We start from the raw sequence: 25,017 nt of genomic DNA on the forward strand, positions 1-25,017 counted from the left end.
TAATTATGCTTTAGTAGCGCTGCCCTCGCAGACGGAGAAAGAACTCCCAGGAACCACGCGATGCAAATCAGACCCCAGCACAATAATGGCCAGCAAGCTATATCTGAAACATAAGCACGCACAAGCATAAGGGAGCACTTTAGGAGAGAATATTAGCTTAGTCACACAATAGTGTTACTGGGCTCATTAACCACAGTTATGCAAGGGATGTGTGGTATATGTTTCCCTATTAATCATTTCAGAAGTAATATCTGTTGACTTTTATTTTCCGTGAACACGGGTTTCTTACATTACTCATTATTACAATGCGTCACTCGCCAAATATAGGTAATTACCTCGGCTCCAAAATGGTGGCTCTATTGGGGCCGTTCTCTAAAGCAACAATAATCATCTGCTGGCAGATGCTGCTCTTTGGAGTGCCGTTTGAAGAGTGTTTGTGTGAGTGACTGACCGGAAAGGCCAGGCTTTATACAATAGTAAATAAACAGAATTTTAGAGTGGAGGATGCAAAAATTGTGTCAAAAGTTTTACTAAATTGTCCACGGGTATTTTGCACAAAGGTATGGAGTGCCAAAACTGACGAAAAGGCTATAAAAGGGCCAAAAATGTATAATGCATAAATGGACGATACAAAAATATTCCTAGAGTGCAAAAAGAAGTAAGACGGGTACTTCAAAGAGTATTTTATACATCGAGTTCATTTGCACACAATCCTTTTTATTTTTATTAGATTTTTTTGTTTAGTTTAAATTTTTTGTTGTTGTTGCGTATCAGGGTGCAAAAGGACCAAAATTTGGTAGGACCAAAATTTGGTCGAACCAAAAGAGGACGTCTCAGTCCGAAACAAACTGAACCATGACTCAAGTCCTTTTGCAGTTTGAAAACTTTTTCTGGATGGTGCGAACTTTCTGATAAATTACAGGAAATTGAGGCATCGTATCATCACCCATTAAACCATAGGAAAAAAACTATGAGGAGACAAAGTATGAAGTGCAATTTGTTCCAACAAAGACATCAAAACACAGCTTGAAAAATGCAGAAAAATGCAGAAACTTTTCAGTTTTCTGAGAGGAATATAAATGCCAGTTGAAACGCCATGTAATCATATAGCGCCAACGAAATGAATCTCTTCATTCTTTTTTTATCTCCATTCAAACGGAGAAGGCCATACCGGCTGATTGACAACACGTCCACGTTAGAAGCATGCCGTCTACAAACCAATCAATATGAAGTACAGCAATGTAAGTATGTTATTAAGTGCACTAACAAAATTGCACAGTGAAAAACAAACCAGATCAAATGTAAAGAGTGTGACAAGAACATCGTAGTTCAAACCGTGGTACGGACTTTTAGGTGTGAAATTGTAAACAAAATTATATCACTGATGCCATTTTACAATTTATAAACATAAATATTCATAAAAAATATGTTAAAAAAGAAATAATTACCTCGTAAAATCAAATTAATGAAATTTTGGCCTAAAAAAAAACCTCTGTTAAATTAAAGTATCTAGAATCATTGATCTGGCATTTGTATCAAGCCAAACAGCTAAAAGTCTCGTGGAGTTGTGCATATTTTAATTGTGCATTGACCTCTGTAAGAGGCGTGATCTCAGCTGAGCAATATGGCAACCACATTTACACATCACTGCAAATCACAGCAGTGACAAATGAGTTATTCGAGCACCAGCCTTTGTTAGCTTGGACCTTTCTGCATTGCAATTAATGTCAGTCATTATCATTAATCATCATCTGCCAAATAAACAAATGTAAACGTACTCTATGCGTCTTGTTGTATATGCCGTGTACTGCTGAAGGGGCGCCGTGCAAACTGTTGTCACAGTAAGTGGAACTACACTGAAATAGAAATGACAGGAAACAGTTGTAAAATGCAGACACTGTTCAGCTCCAATCACAACATCACATTGAGTTATATTTCGGTTTGGTTATTTCATTTAGACTTCTGGCCCTTTCCATATCGGTTGTTTTTCCACCGGTCGAGATGTTTCGATGAGAGAGCGCTCATTGAAGGGATTCCTGTCTAATCTGTGATGGATTTAATCTGAACCTCTTTTTTTTCCGGACTGACTGATGTTTATTTATTTCTCGTCTTCGATATATATATTGATTGTGAAATTACACTAAGATGTGTGCCAGCTCATTTCTAAATGAGAGCATGTTTTGTCCTCAGTGGTGATGGCAGGTGGATGTAAACCGCTCCCCCTGCTCCTGATTGGCTGTAATTATCTATTCTATTGATCCTGAAGTCACATTGACATGAATGATGCCTTATTACTCAGTACAAAAAAGTGCTATTGATTAGTTGTGTAATTGAAGCCTTTTCTCTTTCATCACTGCCTGTTTTTCATTTCCTACAAATGCTGATTCTACAGTTGAATGAACACAGTGTTGCACCTCATTCATGTATACTCACGCATAAATTGTTTAAAAGCTAACAACTATGATGGAAGCGGGATGGGTTTTTTTGTGTAGTAAAGCTAAAAAAAAAAAAAAGCTAACTAGAAAGAGTCTGTCTCTTCACATAAAAGTTTAAGAGTTTAATTTCCTCTTATTGGAGTTGTAAAAAAGGAAAATATCATTACAATTGGAAAAGTATCCTACCGATACAGCAGGACTACCGACATGACAATTTAATGTATAATAAAGCAAATGAAAGTCATTTGTAAAGAAAATAACTATTTATCGGACCGTGAAATGCATGACAGGATGAAAGAAGAGACACAATTTAGACTTAACTGAAATAATAATTACACTGCTTTTTACTTTAAAAAGTAATAACTTTAAGTGATGTGTTAAATTACTTTGATACATCACTTAGTAAAATATTACCAACAGCAGCCAAACACCACAGTTCAGGGTGTAGAAATCTGTGTTCACACTTTGCATTAAAATATGATCACAAGGGGACTGCTGGAGGGGAAAATGTGAATTTGCAAAGCTTTGAGGACGGTGGCCCACCTTAAAACCATTCCACCGGTAGCTTTTCCTGTAATCCTGCTGACAAACAAACCAACAAACTGTGCCGAAAAAACACAGCCTCCGTGGTGGAGGTTAATATGACTGCGGATGTCAAAGTGAGAGTGGGGCTGCAGATGTAAGGCCACGGCACAGATAATAAAATCCGGCTCCTGGCTGAGCAGATATTAGATGATGAGACAGTGGAATTGCTTGAAATGACGCCAGAGGCCCCCTCGCAAAGCAAAATCACCCACTCAAGTCCACAGCCCTCTCAACCCCCAGAAGAGCTCAGGATGTACTTCACACACAATTACACTCAAAAACAAGATGGCAACCAAGCATGCAACCTGTCAGTTTTGCCCACTCACTCATTCACATCTGGTATGAGAGTGGCAGCGGAGTTGTTTTTTTGTTTTTATATATATATATATATAAATTGTTGTGAGTTGTTTGATTTTTAGAGCATAAATGATGTAAGACTTTTCGACAACATCTTGCGCTGCTTACATTTTTTATATTACCATGTCGAGGGAGGGTCTATTTGAATGTATCCGAAGCATGTAACTCTCATCCTTTTGCCAGTTTTTTGGGGTAGCTGGTGGAGGAGGAGGGATGGGGGATGGGGGGAGGGGGGTCATCTTGTGGAGGCTAAAATCTTTGAAGTCGTGTTAATGTGATGTAAGGACCCAAAGATGAGAGGATGGGTAATTACACGCAGTCTCCTGCAGTGCTCCATGTGAGCTCAAAAAGCCTTTACTCCTCAGCCCTCATGTGTGTGTACACACGCACGCACGCACACACACACACACACACACACACACAGACAGACAGACAGACAGACAGACAGGCAGACAGACAGACAGACAGACAGAAAAGGAAACAGGCAGGCTTTTTTTTTTATATATATATATATATATATATATATAAACGCGCACAGACATAAACACTAATTCAGCTTCCACCACAACACACCAGCACAGGCAATTCCACCTCTGTGTTTATGACATTGACGGCAGACAGCTGGCTCAGGCTTCGACAATAAAGCTGATTCCACTCACCTCTCTAACATCCGCCCTCTGACAACCCCCTCCCCCTCCCCTTCTCCTGCCAGGGAAATTCCTGGGTCACCAAGTCTACAGCTACGGCCAGCTTCTCTCCATCACCTTCACCTCTGAGACCCCGGAGCTCCTCCCCGACCACGTCACCCTGCTCCTCCACGGCTCTGGAATCACCCTGTCTGCCGACCTTACATCCCAACCGGTGCTTGACCATGACCCCGGCCTCACCCCGCAGCACGTTTTCATTGTCAGGTACAAGGATGCAGGCATAAGGATGCAGGCATGGCGCTGTCAGTTTGTGAGCGTGTGTGTATGTTTTTTTTTTTTTTTATATATACCACTGTTGAACTTGAGTCTCTCCGGACAAAAATACCTAAGCCTTTTTGCCTGCATGTCGGGATGTTTGTTTTTCTCCGCATCTGTCTACCTCCCCGCTGCCTGAGTTATTCCGCACTATAATATATTTAGAGTCCGCAGAGTACCGACTATCCAGGACACCCATGTACTGATTACAGCTCACCCACGTCGACGTTGCTGTCACGGTCCCAGCAGAGCGTCGGGATATGAATGTAGTGATGAGCCAGGTCCCTCATGCGCTGGCTGTCATGTCGATCTGGCAGGTACAGAGCAGCGGCAATACATTTCCATTTTTACATTTTATGCATTTAGCAGATGGTCTCACCCGGAGTGAGTTGAAATATGTGCGGCGGCGCGAAGACATTAAAAGTTCAGGGACGTGATACTGAGGGAGAGCTGGAGTCAAACGTACGCTCAGCTGATCAAATTTGTGACCCTAACATGATTCTAAAATTGAACAAATAAAAAATAACTGGATTCTCATGCGTAAGATGACATTGTCTCACAAATGTAGGAAAGCTTCCAGAGTATATTGAGTGGAAAGAAGGGGGCATATGAAGTAGTTCTTAAAAAGAGGAAGCTATTCTGATGTTCTGACTGTAGTAAGGAGGTCACTCCACTATTAAAGCTCCAGGAGGCAGAAGAAGGGGCTCTGGCTGGAAGGATGACCAGGTCGAAGCGAGGAAAGGAGAGCTAAGTGGATTATAGCGACATCATGCAGAGCAGTAGATGAAGTGTAGGGTGGGTCTGTGGCCTGGAGGTACAGTATGCGGTCAGCGGTCCCTCTGCAGCCGGACACGTCGACACCAAGTCTTCAATTTATATACAAGCGGCCACAGAGAGTCAGCAAATAAAATGAAAACACTATTGATCTCCCTGAAGAAAACTAGGCTGTTGAAGGAGTCGAGAAAAAGTAGAATACAAATAACAGTGTACAAGAAATGTTACACAGAATATAAGGGAATTTAGACAACCTAAGGCATAAACACATTAGCCCGGCTGCGCCCACATATTACTCAAGGCTTCAGTTTGTGATTAAAGTCTGGAAACCCTTGTTGCAAGAAGGTTTTTCTCAGATACTCTGAAGGGCGGACAAATCAGCGATCATTAGCTGTGGCTAAGTGTGATGACGTTGAGCATTTGTTGGTGTAATGTAGATCCAACAATGACAGCGATGGTAGCGCTAGATGAAGCGCTACCGACATTTATAGTAGCGAGCAAATATCGAGGAATTGAAGCCGGAGCAAAAAAAAAAAAATGCCTAAAACGGAAAAACAAAACAAAAAAGTCTGTAATGCTCGTTTACCAACATGCCGTTGCACTCTGGGAGAGGACTGGGTCTCTGTTTACAGCTTGGTGAGTTTCAGATCATAGCATATGTCCTATGGTGGTCAATGCAGATTGGAGAAAGGCTGCTTGACTTGCAATACTTTCAAGAGTAACCCGAGGCCTACACCCAATTAGGATAAAATGACTACAAGCAAGAACCGGTGAAGTTTGTCCAGACCATGGGCACAAACTAGTGTACAATTGGAAAGGAAATAAATAAATAGGAAATAAGAAGAGCAAGACCCGATGAGAGTGTTCATAAAAGGAGAATGTATTTAATTAATTTTCTACTGTATATTTGGGGGACAGATTTTCACAGTATTGTGGGGGAGGGACAAGACACACCGTTTCCGGTAATTGAATGGAAATATGTTGTGACGGATATTGATACAGCGAGTGATTTGTGTCCTTAATAGACATACTGTAGGAGCAAAAATGTTACAGCTGTTACGGGTGAAACGAATAAACAACCCAAGTAAATCTTTGGCTTGTCAGTTGGAGGTTTTACTAGAGGTGATTGCAGTGTGTGTCTGGGTGCTCTCTGTGTACACTGCATGTGTTTGCTGTGGATAGTTCCAGCCCACGTGCTACCATTTTGGCTCAGTGATTCTCTAACTTAATGGAAAAGTTAAGTTTGAATTAAACATTTTGTCCGTATTTTTTTATCTATGAGTGTCTGAGTTAAAACATCTCCGACCGACTGCTGCACTTTGCTGTTAACAGCTACAGATTTAAATGTCTGAGCAGTCACTCAGGTACTGTATAATGCATACTATAGCCTCCCACACCTACAGCACATGTACAGGCACACTTGGCCCTTTAGAAATCCCATCACATTCATATACAGAAACATTTACAGATAAATATGAACTCAAAGATCCATTTCTTTTACTGTTGGATTTTGCAGCTGTACCTCCAGGTACATATTATTATTTAGAGCTTGCAGGTGGGTATAGATTCATCATAATTTGAGGGGGAAAGCACCTTTTCGAATGCTGCAGCAATCAGATGTTTGACGTTGTGATAAAGAACGCAGCGATCAAAATCAAGCTGGGCCGTAATTCCCGTCACATAGAGCTGATGGAGTTTACATTACTTGTAGCTGGCAGTCTGCTGTTTTTGTTTTCTCCGTGTCTTTCTGTTTGATTTTATTATGTTGAGTGTACATCTCTTGTAATAGCTTGTTTGTGTTGTAGACAGCTGATTAGCATCTCCAGTTGGAAACTGACACAAAGCACTGATTGAGTTGTGCTGTGCCAGCCTGTATTTTGTGTTATGTACTACTCATCTTGGTGTCCAAACAAGTCCATTATGAGACAATTTGTCTTTGTTTTGCACTGATAATTCAAGATTTAGTTAACATAACAGCCAGGTTGACTTACAATAATCCTAACATGTTATATAGTTGTGAAAGTCATTGATTTCCTACCAGATCCCTTCATAATGAACTTCCAATGCCGATGATTGGAGACCAAATATACAGTCCTTGTTCTGTGTAATAAGGCAGAATTAAAGGTTCCACCGACAAAAATCTGTGGTTGACCACGGTGTGTTATTCTGAAGAGTCAGCCAATCAGAAAACGGTGCCAATGATATCTATGCATCTTAAAGATACAGACATAACCGCCTTTTGTTGGGAGAGCTCCACAGAGAAGTAAAACTATATGGAGATTATTTTTGTTACCTAAGACCACAAAAGTATCTTCTTATGGAAATAAAATTGAAAAAAAAAAAAAAGTGTATAGTATGGGTAAGTCAAGAAATAAGGCTTGGTCAGAAACCAAGTGGATATCCTCCAAAATTACAATCCAGGGCTATTTCACGATTAAAGATGCCACTAAATTTCACTACCTCAGACACGTTTTGCTTCGGCTGAAAGTTAAAACCGGATTTTTCCACAAGAAGCCGGCAGATTTTACCCTTCATCCTTCAAGAAATCAAGATAAGGGGCCTCGTCACAGCCACCAGCAAAAAAAATATATATATATATATATTTTTTTTTATAGATACTGGGTATGCAAGTATTGTATTGAAACAGACTTTGCAAAAAAAAAAACCTTGCACCTCTCGTGACCTGTTGTCTCTGCTGTTCATAGTGTCTGCCTCTGCAGCATACCAAAAAGGCAGACGTGCTGGAATATGTAGTTCCTTCCAAGAGGGAATAGTCTGTTCTCACCTCTACTGATCCTTCTGTGTTCACAGACCAGTTACCATTTGTTGCTGATAGTGGGCCTCAGCTGTTTGCAGGATTGTACCAAAGCCTCTACTTTTACTGAAAATTATTTACTGGATGTTTTTATCCCACATCGGACTTCCTACAGTTCTCCTCGCACCACTCCACTACCGACTGAAACTCCCTCTCGCCCTTCACGGTAAAGTGGTCAATGCAGAGGCAGGAGCGACTGGAGCAGGCAGACTGGGGCGCTGAAGAGGTGAAACCCTGGTGTGACAGCCTGTGGGGAAGTGGCAGTCTAATCAGTGACATAGTTGTGAAGAGATCTCATTAGGTCTGTCAACCAGGGGTGGAGTGGTGCAGCTGGCCTGGTCTCCACAAGGAACCTGTTCAAAAACAGGCTTAAGTCATTCACTCTATTTTTGTTCTCTTCCCCCACTTGGCCTGGCGTCTTGTAGCTAGTAATCCTTCTCATCCCACTCAGCACCTCCTTCACACTGTTTTGTTGCAATTTGTCTTCAATTCTGCCCATGTGTTTCTATCTTTAATTCTCCTCCCCAGCACCCACAGACCAACTTAACTTCCTCCCTGCAGCCAGCCCTGGAAGCCCTCTTCTTCTTCTTTCCTAAGCAGGGATTTAACATTCTTTGTTTTGTAAGGCTCACTTAAAGTGAAGCAAAGAAAAATAGCAAACTGTTTAATGGAATTGAAGGGGTCCACATGGAAATGGACACGTTATGCAGCCGGGGAGCTCTACATTGTCCTCTCTGTGTGCTCCACAGACCCATGTTCCAGTCTATTAGCTCAAAACAGTCCCGTTGAGCCTCTACTGAGATCACACTCGTACAGTCTCGGTAACAATGGGGAGGATGCTTGTTGGCTGCTGCTGCTGAAAGACATCTACCGAAGCGGGGTAGAGGTTACATTTCGAAGAAACTGAAGGAAAAAGTACAGTAGGTTGCAGCATTCACAGTAAATCGTGCCAGAGGGTTTGAGTTGCACTAGTTCAGATGAGAGATGATTAAAGCCCGAGCAAAGAGCTGGCCAGAGTCCTCAGTTAAGAGAGGCCTGATTTGATAGATGTTGTGAAGTGTAAACCTGCAGCATCGGGTTGTGGTTTCAATGAAAGGCTGTGCATGGTAGTCGGTTGTCTAGAATCTCACTATGATTGTTGGCACTTCGGGCAGGAGTGAGTGCAATTGTAATGTTGTCCGGTGGTGGTGAAAACCGAATTTGACAAAGGACAGGCCGGTCTTGTTGAAACTGCCGTTATGGATAAGAGCAAAGATGTCCACTTCAACTGGAGCATCGGGTGATGGGGAAGAGAGGCAGACTGGCAAGGCAACAGTAGTACGACAGAATCAACTTCTCAATGTATCAGTATAGTGTAAAATATATCAAATGTATAATTAGCTGCTATATTACATATTTGTGCAGGTATTTGTAACTGCTATATCCAGCCAACTTTGTATATAGCTAACCATAGTAGGACGACTCTGGGTTGGTCTGTCGGTCGGTGAGTTGGTCCATCACTTTGGTCGCAATACTATTTGATGAATTTTCATGAATTTTTGTACAGACATTCATGGTCCTCAGAGTATCAATCCTGCCAAAATGGGTGATCCCCCCCCCAACTCGTTCAAAAGTCCCACATGAAGCTGATATTTGTAGCTTTGAGTGAAATGTCTTGAAAAATATTTGATGAATTGCTGTGAAATTTGGTACAGCCATTAATGTTCCCCTTAGGTTGCATTATAATAACTTCACTTGCATCATCAGGTCCAAATTTAAATGTATTCAATACTTTGTGTATTTAATGACGAAATAATGACTTAACCATCTCAACTGTGTTTTGTGTTTACTGACATTTAGCAAATATTAGTATGCTAACATGTGAACATTGGAAACCTGTGTAACATCTGCACACGATAAGTTCAGCCGCACAGAACCATTGTAGCTGTAAATTCTTGGTTCTCTTCGTTAAACTTTCTCCAAAAGAATCCATTTTACAATCAACAGAAACGTTCCTTTGCAACGACAATTACAAATGACAATTCACTATCTGGTTATCTTGTTAATGATGAGTGCCATTCGTAGGTTTGTTCGCTGTAACAAACCGACCGTACTGGGCTGACAAAAAACTGTCCAATTCCAAAGGCATAAACAAATTCTTTTTTGTCTTATGAAAACAGCATATTAACCATTATAAAGCAGTGGAAACATCATTAGTTGCTTACGTGCCAACCAGCTTTTTTTCTCCTGAAAAAGAATGACTGTTCGGGTCAAAAGCAACAATTCAATTTAAAGTTTATATTTGTATTGATCATTAATCACGTTCCAGTTTTTCAACTGGCCTTTATACTTTGTTGACTTAAGGCCACCTCTCACATGATAAACTTGTTATGAAAATATTTATACTTTACAAATTGACAAGGAGCTCCTGGATGCATCGATAGTTTGTGTGTAATCTTATTATGGAGCAGAGGCACAGATTCACACCGGCCTTCAAGCTAACAGGAACACATTGTCTTTGCCCGCTCCGTCAGAGTATCCAGCAAACCCTCGACCGGGATGCAGTTGGTGGCTTTCCGTCCCCTCCAATACTTCCATGCCTCTCTCTGGTGTCTGTGCACCAATAATGAGTTTCCCCTCAGCACCAGGAGCCCCGGCTGAAGCAGCTCGTTGGTCCTCTCTCTGTGAAATGCACCAGAGCTCGGGGACAGAGTCTGTCATTAAATGTTCTTCTCTGGAGAAGTTCTCCACCGATGTCATTACACTCCTCGGCTACATGCATAGATGGACTTTACTGAATCATCTAGATCATTCTCTCATGTGCCCTCTGCCTCTCTGTCTCACACACACACACACACACACACACACACACACACACACACACACACACACACACACGCAAAGAATTTGGCCTTTTTGATGCACAACAATCAGATGCAGCAGAGGCATTAAAAATAATCGTGTTTTGAAAATGGAAAAATGTGTTTCTAAGTGTTTTGCTAAAGGCATGTGAAAGCATAAATAAACATGAGTATAAACACACGCGCGCGCGCGCGCACACACACACACGCTCTGCATCACTCTTGACAGACAGCATCTGCATTCACAGAGAGTAAATATGTTAACCTGTTAAGTGGCTTTGTGTTCCCACCTGATGCAGAGATCATTTCCGAATTAGATGCAGGAGAAATATATGGAAGCTCGGGGATTCAAGCAGAAGAAATTGATGACAGGAAGTGAATGGCTTATACAAGGCAGCATCCACTCTTTTCTCTGTTTACTTTCTGTTCCCTCGAAACTAGTGGGCGGGGCCTTGCTTGTAGCTGTATGTGTTCATCAGCATAATATTTATTGCACGAGGAAGCACTCAGCTGCTTGGCATTCCTTTTACAATGGAATAATAAATGTTCCCACACACAGCAAGTCAGAAGTGATCAACTGTTCACGTTTTAACTGCCAGAAGAAGTTTTTCCGGAGGCTGCTTGTACGAATCCTTGTGAAAAGGTGCGATTCACTTTGAGGCAGGAAAGCAGAGCACTAGTAGCTGTGCAGCCATGTGGTCCATCTGGCACCGGGCACATTCCTGTCATGTTTTCAAAATTCACTGACTCTGATCATAGATCAGGACCAACTAAATATATTGAACAGAAAGCAGAGTTTGCTGCCGAATGAAAAAAAATAAAAAATAACTTGCTGTAGGTGACTGAGCAAAGAAACATGGGGTTACTATGTGCCAGGGTAAACCTGTGATTTATTTATGATACATTAACCCCTACAGTCCCAGGCCACAAACCCTATTAGAGTGGTACTTATTTTAACAACACTTTTTTACAAGGATATCAAGGCTGTTTGAGAATGAATTATTGGAACTACTTACATTACAAATGTATGGATTATATACTGCACATTTGGTCGACCAAGGAAATATCTGTCAAAATAGTAGTCCGTCTAATGACTGAAATTTGTCGGGTTTTTAGGGTAACTTACAACAACCTCATAACCGACACAGAAAACAAGCAAAATTTCAGAAAAAAAGTAACTTTTAGTCCGATTTTAATCAAATTTAATCACGTCAATGACTGCATGAATTTGAATAATGGAAATCTAGAATGTAATAATTTACAATAGCATCAGAACCATTAAATAACACAGGCTAATATTGAGTCAAGTCTTTACAGCCTATGTTGGCCAATAACGTAATAAACCAATTGGTTCATGAGCAGAAAACATCGCTGTCCGTTCTTTTACGTTATGTTTTAGTGATATTAATAATGTGTTTTATCCAATGGCCGATTGGCACAATTAGAATAGACTAATACCATGCGCCCGTAATCGTTTTTATTAACTTGAACTCATCTGTGTTGTCGCTGCTTACTCTCGCTCTCAGTACCTTATCACCTCTTAGTTTCACACACTGTTTACGTCTCTCTCTTTCTCACCTTGTATCTCCATCTGTCCTCTCTCTCTGAGGCTATTTGTGTGCGCTCGTGTTTTGTGCGCATGTCGGCGTGTGCGGCCGCTATTCTTTTGGGCTTTTCTCTCCTGATGATCTCCACTCATCCTCAGCGGAGCGGGCTTAATTACAGTGTGGCTCTCCTCGCTCTGCTTGGTGCTGATTAAAAGAGACACTGATGCTCCATGGGGAAAGCATGACTGGGAGTTTGTTCACTTTCATGCACACTCTGCTTATCACTGTCTGACCAGCTCCATTACCATGGCTTTGAGGCCCAGTTTGTAATTGCCTCTCTTTATTACTATGCCTACATGTCAGGCCGCACCAAGAGAGAGTGCGTGTGTGGCAAGCCAGGACACACACACACACAAGGTTGTAAATGTGAAAGCTAAGACCCCGGCCATGCACAAAATAAAGCATTCAGAAAGTGAGTTAGTGTCGTGCTGAGAAAAATTGACCTAATAAAATAGACGCCATTGAATACTCGCACATGAAAAGGCCTGACTCAGGCTGATATGGCTAACAAACTAAAGGCCTTACACTTTATTTTCTTAAGTTCTAGTCGATAATTACATGGTTTGTCATTTAAAACCAGGTTTTCAACAAATGTCCATTTTAAAAGTTGCAACAAATGCTAAATGCTAACATCAGCTACAAATAACTAAAACATCTGCTAAAACATCTGCATTCTAACAAGCTCAATGACATGCTTAGCAGGGTCAATGTATAACATACTCACCGTCTCAGTAGTTACTAATATATGAAAAATCAAACAGTTTATGCGACTATCAACTCGTCTCATTTCTTTTGATTTTATGTGCACCTGTTAGTAATTCGCTTCTACGGCCAGAAGGTGGCGGTAATGCCCCTAAAAGCTATTTGCCAAATGCCATGAACAAAGAAAAGTAAGAGAAAGACAACGTTACTACCAGACTACTGTAAAACGTGTGTGGCGCTGTGACATTGGAGACTGCAGACAAATGGGAAAATGCAAAGAATACTACAGCCGTCAAGAAGTTGAAAATATTCTAGAAAAATACATGAAAATAAGGTGCAAAATTTGCGAGATAAAGCTACCAAACTTTTAAGTCTACTAAGACTATGCACAGTTATTTGAGAGCAAAGCACTTTGCAGACGGCCCCTCCACAAATCAAGAATCAATGCTTAACTTTGACACCAGACAAAGTTTGTTTGTTATTAGACATGCAGTAGACCAAAAACCATCCAAACAATACTTCCGTCTTTTGAGCGACATAAGCACTGGGGCCAAAAGTAGCATTCATTATTTTTGCTTCACTAAACATTGCTGGTACTTCCTGTTTGTGAAAACTCCATTAAACTGGTCTTTTTTTCTTTTCTTTCTACAGAAGGAGACACATTCCTTGTCTTTTTTTTGCCACTGCAGCTCTTTAATTTGTCAGAAAGCTCCCAATGATAGTATCCCTGAATGCTGCTGCTCCTCACCTTAGGGATCTTCACACAATGGCGGGAAGAGAAATATCATAACATCACCTGTGTGGAGCTGACACAGCACCTGTCACCAAGATGGAAAGAAGGCATGATACCAGGAGTAAAACAGGCAGATGTCAGCTGCACTGCCGAGCTTTGCAGAACATCCTTCAGCAGATGGCAAAGCTCAATGATCAAGACCCTGAATATGTGCTGAAGACAGCACATTTACATTTTGTCCGTGCGCTGTATGTGTCTACTGGTAGTGCCTTAGAAAAAAAGAAAAAAAAGTATTATCTGTCTAGTTGTGGAGGATAATTTCATCGCTTTAAAAGCGCTCGAGTTGTCAATACCACACAAAGATTCCACACAAACAAATTTACTCAGTTGTTCTATGTCGACGTGTGCTGTTAAAATGCAATGTTTCTGGTTTTTAATCATAGTTTATGCATGTGCAGCAGAAATGCACTGTAAACGATATGTCCTCTGTCTTCTTTCACAGACTTGATGAGAACGAGAGGAGGTTTAAACCTGCACTGTCGGCCTTTCACTTCCAACGTCTCCTTTACAAGCTGACAGCTCTCAAAATCAGCAATGCTGGAGGACACAACTGTGAGTGTGTGTTTATTAGTGTGTCTACACATTGAAATTAATGTACACGATTATTTTTATCCTCTATTACACCTGTTGTTGTATGGATGTTTGTCTTTTAGACTATCAAGTCATTTATATGGACTGATTGCACAAATACTTGCTGACAAATTCATCCAATGCATTATTTTTGACCTATTACTATTATAATAAGTTCTAATATTATTGACTTTACACTGGGACATACAGTACCTCTTTCAAGTCTCTTTTGACATTCGTCATTAAATTCATACATTTTTTTAGCCATTTTAATTTATTTCACAGAAATACCAATAATGTCTTCATGCACTGTTACAAATGAACCAATTACTGAAACAAGTGCGCAAATAGGGCTAAAAATCCAGTGAAATCAAAAAGTATGTGCTTTTCAAACAAGTTTAAACTGGTTAAGTTTCAAGAATCTAAATGAACTGCGAGAAATGTGGAAAAAAAGACACTTATCATAACTAAATAAAAAAGCAGACGTCTGTAATCCTAAACCTGTTTTATAAGCGCAGGAATGAAAGCTAACTACTGATGTGACGTTAGTTTTGGTAGTTACTGCACCTGTCCTTCAAAATAAAAGCGAAGTATCAAAAATTCTGTACCCTTAAACATTATAAGTTGAAAACCACTGCCCTAAAAGCATGTTTTTGGGTACATGCATATCTTCAAAAACACAAAATAAACCTGATTTAACACTGTTGTTGATTGCAAGGCTTTTCCCCAATAAAACCAGCCAAATGTGCCACCGAATTACTTCAAAGACTTTTATATTAATAAACAACATTTTGAATCAGACAGTGACACAAATTGTTAAAGCAGCATAAAAGATTGTTGCTAAAACAATGTCAGTGTTTGTGTTGAGGGAATAGTTCAACTGTTCCATATCTGGCTCTGCAACAAAAAAAAAAACACACAAAAAAACCAGGACATTTAATCCCAGATGTTTGTAACAAGTTCTTGAAATTTTCAAAAAAAAAAAAAAATAATAATAATATTTTTTTTATTTATCACATCCTTCCTCCCTCTCTGTCTGATAGTCTGCATTGTAATGAACAGTCCGCATCCGAGATGCATTACGGTGGATTAGAGCACCGAGAAGACAGAACAGCTGGCCAAAACCACCAGCTCTCTCGTACTTACTTGCACCATTTGAATTAGTTGTTCAGTGCAGGCGTTGTGACACACTCTTGAGTGCAGGGGACGTGCACAAACGCCCACGCGCACACAGAGGCGAAGTCATGCCATCAAACTGTTTTCTGTACCCGCCCACCCACATGAACGTGCTACCAAAGTCAAGCGCACAGTTTACGCTGCATCTATTGCACGTTACGGCGGAGGGGTTCCAGTAATGGTTTGCGATCGCTCTCAAACTCGGTTTCAGACGGTGTCAGAAGTGCCCTTATCGCTGCAGGCTGCGCAGCAAACTTTAATATCAAAAAGGCCATAAAGCTGTCCACTCATCTTTCTCCTCTCTGCCTCTCACATCCTCCTTTAGCTCTTTAAATTCCTCTCCGCATCACAGAGAGTCTCTTCCAACGCACTATTTTAATGACAGTAGTGTCTTTGGGCTGTAAAAGGCAGCCTTTCTGACAGCCGTCAGGAGTAAAGACCTTTCGTTTTCTCCACCGCAAAAGATTGAGTTTTGAACGGAGAGCAAGGCCATATAGAAAATATTAGATGATTGAGAAATCAATGGCTTAATGTACACCAACCTAAAGGGGGCTAAATCATCAGCGTCTGCAGGGCGACAGAAAAATCTCAACTGATCCGAGAAGGTTTCTTACAAAAAAATGTAAAAAAAAAATTAAAAAAAAAGCAGTGATGGAGACATATTGCACAGCGTGGCATTAAATAAAATGTATTTAATTAAGTGAAACACAAGCCTGGGTATCTGAAAAACTCTTAATTGCACATTTCCCCTGCGTTAAACGAGCTAATAGAATTCAGGCGCTAGCGGAGAGTAAAGGGTAGAGGCGAAGGCGAGCCGTGCAGAGGGAAGAGGACAGGCTTGCCTGCTGATTATCCCTCAGAGGTGCAAATGAACTGGCTTTCATCACTGCTGAAAGAATGGCTGGATCATGAGAAGTCAAGGTCCAGCCTCTCCCGCGTTTCCTCACTGTTTCTTCCACTCGGATCATTATGCGGCCGCTCGCTCACACTTGGTTTATTTCCTATTTGACGACTGTTACATAGTCAAATGTGCACAGCATGTTCCATCCACCCATCTGTATATCCATCCACCCATCCATCCATCCACCTCGCCCTCCATCACAACCGACGCAGAAATGGACCGGGAACAAAAGTCATTTTTGTGCTTTGGTTCAGAGAGTAAAAAGGTGAGAGGGATTCGGTTCAGGATGGCCTCGCCTCATCCCTATTCATGAGAGGAGAGCGGGATCTGGGAACCCCCCCGCCCCCCACAGGAACTGCACGTTTGACATACCTCCACCAAGTCTCCTGTCTCCTTTTCTTCCTCGTCTCGCTCTGCTGCAGTGATTTATTCATTTGCTATATCAAAGAGTCCCTGGATGACTAGCGTACGCGTGTGGGCTCGCGCGGGCACGTGTGTCTGCACAAGTGAGCATTGAGTGTGGCATTTATGGGCGTGTGGGTGGATGGATCTGTGTATTGTCTGTGTGTGTGTGTGTGTGTGTGCGTGTGTGTGCGCGTGTGTGCGTGTGTGTGTGTGTGACTGTAAACTGTAAGCACAACCTATAATGAGACAGGGAGGGAGGGAGGGACGGCGCTGCAACAAATGCTAAGAACCTACTGCTTCACGAGATACAGAGTCCAACGAGGACGCACGGACCTCACCCCCCCCCACACCCTAATCCCCACACTCACACACACATATATTTGTACACATCCCTCATTTCAGAGAAAGCCAAGTCCCCCAATAACAGCCTCTGAGACAACAGTTATCCGTTTACTACTGACCTTCGTGAGCATCAGTTTTATGACAAAGCTCTTCCCACCTACCTCCTCTTCCTTTTCTCTCCAGACACATCGCAGCTCGCGGGGGTAAGCCTGACCTCGGCTTTCATCCCCTCCGCTGCGGCCGGTCCTCCAGCTCCGTGGGTGGAGTCTTGTTCCTGTCCTCCGGGCTTTACGGGCCAGTTTTGCGAGCGCTGCGCCGCGGGATTCACCCGCGAAGACCCCGGCCGAGGGCCCCTCTCGACCTGCGTCCCGTGCAACTGCCACCAGCATGGAACCTGTCATCCAGAGAGCGGTAATAAGCGGAACGTTTACATTATACCTGCCATGTGCACAAACTGGATTCAAATGACGAATCTTGAAAAATGTCAGCAAAGCATAATGACTCTGATGCTGCTCCACTGACAAACTGTTCAGCAACAGTTCCGTTTCAGTGAGTCCAGCTGAAGCAGAAAAGCCTTAAAAAAAAAAAAAAAATCTCGCCATAGTTTATTCATGAATCCAGAACAGAATGTTTTACATTTAAAAATCAAACTGCACCAGTTTCACAGCACATGGCCCTGTCAGTATACTAGTTATGGGGAGTGCGCCACAGCCTGTCAAAAAAAAAGTTGTATAATATCCTCTGGCTTTGGAAGACCTTGGTTAAAATTGAGAAAATATCTCGGCAGATATCGCCGGGTATCTCGGCTTAAGCCGGAAGAGTACAAATATGGAACAGAAAGCCTGAGTTACAAAGTTGTGGCGGGAAGTTTGCAGAGGGCGCACGACTTCCAGGCAGGGAGGGTCGAAAGTCACGTTCGTGTCATATCAGAGCTTCTGTTTTGGAATTTTACGTCAACTTCAAAGTCCTAATTACAACTGAGAAACTAAATTTTCTACGAGCTGTGATATGTCTGACTAACATATCACAAAAGTTTCTGCAAACATATTCCTCACATCAAAAGAATTCAAGCTAAATAACCCAAATATGGTAATCATAGTGTTATATTTTCAGTACACCGTGTTTTTAATCCTCACACAACCAATCATACATCTATCCCGAGCTAGATGATATTAAACAGTGCGTAAGTAAAGATGGCTATCAAGTTGCATTATGGGAAAAGGGGCATTTTTTTGGAGCGGTTGTTGTTAGAATGGATCAGCCAGAGGAACGCACAGTCTGACCTGTAGTTTTTACTGTCAGGTACCTGCTCCCTAAACATAACCCCGCCCACAAAATAACAACCAATCACAAGCAGTCACAGGCAATCACCAAGGCACAGAGTCCCTCCAACTGATCCAATCAACCACCGGCCTTTTGAAAACTGGACCACATTAGGAACTAACAGTCAGGATATCTGAGCTGGCTGATGTAGCAACTTTGACTTTTAACTTTGTCTTTTAAAAGTTCCCCAACTTTAAGGGAAAAATACATTAGACCACTGAAGTAGTCTTCTAAGAGGGGAAGTAAATCAGAACCAGAACCACAGACTGCATTATGTTGTAGCATCACAGCTTTCCTTTCCTTTAAATGGCTTTTTACCACACTGGAGCTCGAGTAAAACAAAGACAATGTGGCAGAATTTAAAGCCTTCCATTACATTAGCTCAGTACTATCACTAATGGTTGTGGCTATGGTTACACAACGCGTTTACCATTTACTGGAAAAGTTTATGTGTAGTTGAGAGAATACGAAAAATACAAAACTGATCCAAGTTGCTGGTTACGAAATGAAGTCATTCCCAACATTCAGTCAATTTTCTATGAGACGAGGGATCACCGGAGGTTGTTGAGACAGTATTTCCTGTCACCGAGAACTTTGAGAACGCAGCGGGAACAGAGAGAGATGCCGGCTGTTTGACTGAAAGCATTTTTCTGTGTCTTTCTGGAACTGACATTCAGTCATCATCGCTTCAAGGGAACGTAACTCAGTCATCCCTCAGGACCATTGGCAAGCTATCACTCAAACTGAGTACTGGATGGCTGTGTTAATACAGCAATATCCTCATTTCACACAACTAATCTTTATAATAACAGTTAAGGCTGAAGTTTGTAGTTAATGCACCTGACATTTTTATGGGAGATAATAACAGCAGCTACAGGATTCTTTCAGATTCATATCCGAAACGCAACGCCCCGTAAATGACAGAAGTAAAACACCTGCTGTTGGGTGTGTAAACAAGTCAACCTCAATGCAGTTATTTATATGTGTGTGTCTGGGAGTGTGTACCATATGCTTCTCTTTCTTTTTTTTTCCCTTCTCTCCCCAAGTCTTTCTCACCCTATCTCGCTCTCACAGCTTTAAACAACTCTCTCCATCTCACCGAGAGCAGACAACTATCCCATCCAAGGTCCCACCCTCCATCTTTTATCTTCCCTCAATCTCCCTCTTCCCCTCCCACCCATCTCCCCCTCCTACCCTCCGACTTAAAGTCTCAGAGATCTGACCTAGTTAAGGGATGCCTGAAGCTTTGGCTGAGAGTGTGTGTTATGTTTGTGACTCTGTGTGTGTGTGTGAGTGTTTCTACGAATTAGTTTGTGTGTCTGAGGTCCGGAAGCAAGTCTGGTATCACTGCCTGCCTGCCTGCTTCTCCCCTAATTAGACTTGTTAACTGCCTCTCGGCTAATTATGTCTAATTTGCTTGCAGATTTCCGGTGTCTCTTATGTCTCTTCTCAATCTGGATGTCTCCTTCCCTTTTTCTCTCTCTCACACACACACACACACACACACACACACTTGTTCTCTCTGCGTCTTCTTGTTCACTCCACTCCTTTTAGTCAGCCTCTCGCTGTCTTCTGCTTCCTTCTTCCTCTCAGCTAAGACTACACCTGCTCTCCCCAGTCACCTTGACTTAGTTTTTTTTTGCAGCCACGATTCCCTTCCCTGCTGAATCTTCTCAGGTTGCCACCGCCTCCAGAACTTTTTGTCTTCATACGATTCTTTTGTATTAATACGAGGTGCGATCAAAAAGTTAAGAGTCTGTTCCTGTTGCGTACGGACGGAGCGCAGCACAGTAGTGCACATGGAGCAAGGGGAAGCTATAACGTTGTTGAGTAAGTATTCCGAGTTACGTCGCTTAATCAACATCAGGTTTTTTTTTAAGAAGATTGAAAGTGTCAATATTTTTCAGGGCTGCACGAACACAAACTTTGCTTGTGTTCTGAGCTGGAAGGAGAACTATAATTGAGCCTGTTTAACATCAAAGTGGGTTTGGTTTACACTCAGCAGGTAGAGCTTAGCAGCATTTAGCAATTTAACACTGTCTTAATAGTTCCCCCTCGACAAATCCCCACAGACCATTGAAGAGTATAAACACACACACACACACACACGTGAGCACTTTTCAGGATGTTTTAAAAAAAATATATATACACATGGCTGAAGCGCCATGCAAATGATGAGCGAGTGTTGAATATATGACACAATATGTACTCTGAGTGATGGATCAAAAATGCCTCGTGTGTCGTGTCTTTGGACCGACACTCTTGCGTTGAATAGAATTAGCTTTCTTTTTCAAATAGATGATGGTGCCATGTCATGTTCTGAAGGCCTGCTGGCTTTCATTATGACGTAAAAGAAATTAGGAGGCAAACAAACAGCAGAAAGCTCTCCGTGAATCTTTAGGTTCAGGTCAAGGGGAAGTATGAAAGCAAGTTGATTCGAGACACCGCGCTCATAATTTGTCTCCAGGAGGGCGGACCAACCTGCTGTTCCCTCTATCAGAATCTTAATTGCTGTATAATTACCCAATGACTTGTATCATCAGGGTGTGCCCACAGACAAAAACTGGGATGGAGTTTATTCACTGGCTGCCGTGGGAAGCCGCAGCCAATGGTGCTTCATAATCATGATTTATTAACACTCTCTGGGTCGTGTCGGTTCTATTTGCCGTAGCGCAACACAACAGATTGGAAATGTTAATATTTGTGGTGGAACAAGCAAATTGCGATCTGTGCCGGGCTCTGATGCTGCAGGGTTGATGAAGTCAAACATATGTCCTTCAGATACAATCTTTTTTTTTTTTTTTTTTAAGTGTGTGTATTGCATGTGGTTCCATCGTTGTGAACATACATTAATTTCAGTGTACCACTGAGCCGGGCATGTGCCTATACAGCATGTACACTGTGGTAATTGCATGTAGTCCTTCCATAAAATTGGGCACAGGCCATAATTTATAAGTTGAAAGAGCTGTGCGAGGGAGGAAGAGAGATGATTGTAATATATAGATAAAATGGAGACACTTGATTTTCTCTGCAGCCCATAGAGTAGAGGAGTGCTCATTAATTACCGAAACAAATTAAACACATGATGCTCCCCACACTCTGCTGGATACTGAGTGCTAAAGTCAAAATACACCAACGTCGATCGCCAGCACTCATCGACCTCCCACCCTACAACACTTCATTCCTCTGTCCTGTTTCCAGTCTTGGTGTCTCTGAAAAAAAAAACACTTAAAAAGGAGAAGCTTTTTTTGTAGTTCCCCTTGGCAGTTTTTCTTCTCTGCTGCCGCAGCAGTTCGATTCTCTTAACATCAAGAAAAATCCTGAGCTACAACGACACAAAATCCCAACCACAGACTGTATACAAGAGTGATTGAAGCTTCCTGGTCCAAAAAATGAGGCCGATGCTTAAGTGCCTTAAGCTGCAATACCACAGAGGGCTACTGGAGGTTGGCTCCAAAAAGCCCCCGGCTCCAGAGACTCACATTGAAATAGTCCCATCAAATTCAAAGTTAACAAAATTATTTCGGTTTTGCTAGCTAAAGTCACTCCTTATCATTAGCTTTTTAGCGGTCAACTTGAAAATAATTTCGTTATAAGTGAGAAAATAAGCTTTAAAAAGTTGTGGTTTTTTTGGGGGGGGGGGGGCGGGGGGGGGGCGTGTCTGCTTGATTGATAGGCCGGTGGCACAGTCAGGTTACAGCTACCGGTGGGCGGGACGTGGTAAAGTTGGGTTTCCAGTCAGATCGAGTCACCGCTGGCTCCTCCCACAAATCATCCAAATATGGTCACTGCTGGCTCCAAACCGCTCCGACATAGCCTGATGGCGCCGGCCAACATCCGAGGCTTCATAACGGCCGTTCACAAACCAACGGGTGACGTCACCGTTGACTGTTGCTTGATCCCACCCAACCTACAATCAGTTCATTACTAGGACAATTGCAAAGATGATGCCTGGCGAACCACAGCTCCGGAGGGACAACGGCTTCGCAGATGACAAATCAAGATTAATAAGTGGATGTTGACACATCCATTTTTTTGTCTGCGCGACGCTTCCTATTGGCCGCAAGAGGCGGCACTTGACGCTTGTCATGACGCTCTACAGCACCAGTGTGTTTTCAGATTTAGGGTGCTGTATTTGAGCTCCTCTGCCAGTGACACTTTTTAATAGACCTGTGTTAGTCTTCCATGGTACTTATACTTACATCTTCAGAGAGAAATGAGGGAGGTTCTCTCTGGTTGTCTGAATTTAAAAGCTGCCTCATCCACCTGATGTGAATTCTAAATTACTTTAAAGAGGCTCTCCTTAAACTCCATTTACTATTCATGGGGAGTACTACTTACCTTGTGAAAACGGCTGTATAACATAAAATGCTGTGTAGTTTAGTACTTTCCAGAGGTTTTATTTTCATATCAGCTGTTTTTAGGTTGGGATATTCTTGATATTCATTCATTTTGGCAATGCACAAAGCGTTCCTTGTCGAAACTAATTTCATCATGGAAAAAGGTCAAAACCTTTTCAAATCAGCACTCTCTGACAGTTTGACTGGAAACCAAGACAGGCCGACAGAGTGCGCACATTGTTTATCTGTCTGTTTATTTTTGTGTGATATAAATGCGCTGGTTGCGAGGAGATAAGTAAAGCGTGCCGAATGGGATCAGCAGTCGAAATTACATGGAAAGATTCATTGTAACTGACTACATCCATCTTTTTTTTTTGCATTTTTGCTCACTTTCTCTTTCCCCGCTCACTGTCTCTTCTCACATCCCATCACGCAGATACAGACCAGGCATTTTAGGGCTTAGCCTGCAACAAATACAGCCCACCAGAGAGATTAGGGGGCTGAATAAACCGCAGCTAGAGCCAGCTTCACTCTGTATCAGTTTCTCTGCCTCAACTTTCTCCCAAAGATTTTTCTAACTAATGACCTCAGAGAGCTGAAGATGGCATTTAAGCAGGCATTTGGGAAATGCACGCCCCGGCTTCCTCTGTCTCATTCCAAAAGTGGCCCTTTGTTGGTAAAGAGTGACTCACAGTATCTTCCAGTTTAGCATTCTAATGAGCACCGCACTGAGCAGCATATGTTCGGTCATTTGCTCATCTGTACCCGTAATGGATGCAATGAGACAGGTACTCTGGCTGATGGCCTTTATTAACCTGACTTCTATGTATTTTGTTGCAGGAGCCCCTGGTGTTTTTTTCCCCCTTAACAGACCTGGACTTTAAAAAAAAAAAAAGAAAAAAAAAGCTTAAGTTTCCCGACCTCCTCCACCAGACTGCAGAGGGCGTGACATTTATCTATGCAAAACCACTTTGCATTATTACAAAATTTGGCCCCGCACAAATGTCAAAGTGAGAAACAAGCATATGCTGTTATGAAACAGAACAAGGAACACAAAGACTTGCTTTTTTAAATTCTGGATGCACATGCTGCATCCAGGTGGTCAGCACAAAATGTAGCTCACTATAGCTGGCCTTCTTCAAAGGAACGAGATGAAACACAAATCCGAAGTACGACCTGAAAACACGGTTAACGTAAAGTCTATAAACCGGGCAAATGATCCTGCTGCAATCAGTGTGTGGATTTAGAGACACAAATTAAGATCAGTCAGATCCGATCGATCCGCCGCCTCAAATCCTCATAAAATTGAACATTTAAGCCTGTCACATAATAGAAATGCCCCAAAACCTTTTTGTACATGAGATGGTACAATGGGCGAGCAGCTAATGAGCTTTTAATATAATTATTTTATTATTTCCCATTAACAATGAGCCATTGATAGGGAGAAGAAATTAATCAAATGATGTCTTGGTTCACTAAAAACAAACCCGTTGTCATTTTTGATTGTGTATGGCTTTTTAACTAAAAATATTGAGTTGCAGTTTTGTTCCAAATTAACCAAGGATTGTGTTTTGCATGTTAATTAATTTGGATTAATTATTTGGATTAATTATTATGTAACAATGTGCTTTTGCCCAACAATTGGGAGGGTGTTGAAAAAGGTCATTCTTATGATCCAAATACTGAAACTGAAAATGGTTTGTGGTGGCTGAACCTTAAAGCAACATACTTTTCACATCAAAGTAAAAAAAAAACGTGAAACTGATATCTTGTAATGGACTGATGGGTGTATTTCCCGTTTTGGCGTGATTCCAGGTTGAACCGAACAACCAGACAATACTACACAGAAAGTAACCGTCAAAGTTACACTAGTTCATCCTGAGGGGAACATCACACATGTACCAAATTACCCAACTATTGGCGGTACAAGAACACACAAAATGTACTTTTAAAATTCTTCCCTTCTGTCAAGATATTTCAGCCTCAGCCAAAAAGAGGTGCACCAGCCAAATAACAGACCAACGTTCTGAGAAGTAATTCTACCATGGTGAAAAAAAGATGAAAATATATTTTTGTCTCCACTGAATGCC

General features: G+C 41.8%; 1 protein-coding gene across 1 annotated transcript in view; it reads left to right on the plus strand.

Moving 5' to 3' along the window:
* The window catches only part of lamc3 (laminin, gamma 3), a 98,862-nt gene that overhangs the window by 50,963 nt on the left and 22,882 nt on the right, over positions 1-25,017 (plus strand). Inside the window, exons 10-12 of the mRNA XM_069168758.1 lie at positions 4,090-4,288; positions 14,313-14,422; positions 17,448-17,675. Coding sequence (XP_069024859.1) covers positions 4,090-4,288; positions 14,313-14,422; positions 17,448-17,675 — 537 coding nt within the window. The remainder of the gene's footprint in view (positions 1-4,089; positions 4,289-14,312; positions 14,423-17,447; positions 17,676-25,017) is intronic.

Source organism: Embiotoca jacksoni, unplaced genomic scaffold (genome assembly GCF_022577435.1).
Source record: "Embiotoca jacksoni isolate LCO1_2020_lvr unplaced genomic scaffold, fEmbJac1.0.p SCAF_10, whole genome shotgun sequence".
NCBI classification, from domain to species: Eukaryota; Metazoa; Chordata; class Actinopteri; family Embiotocidae; genus Embiotoca; species Embiotoca jacksoni.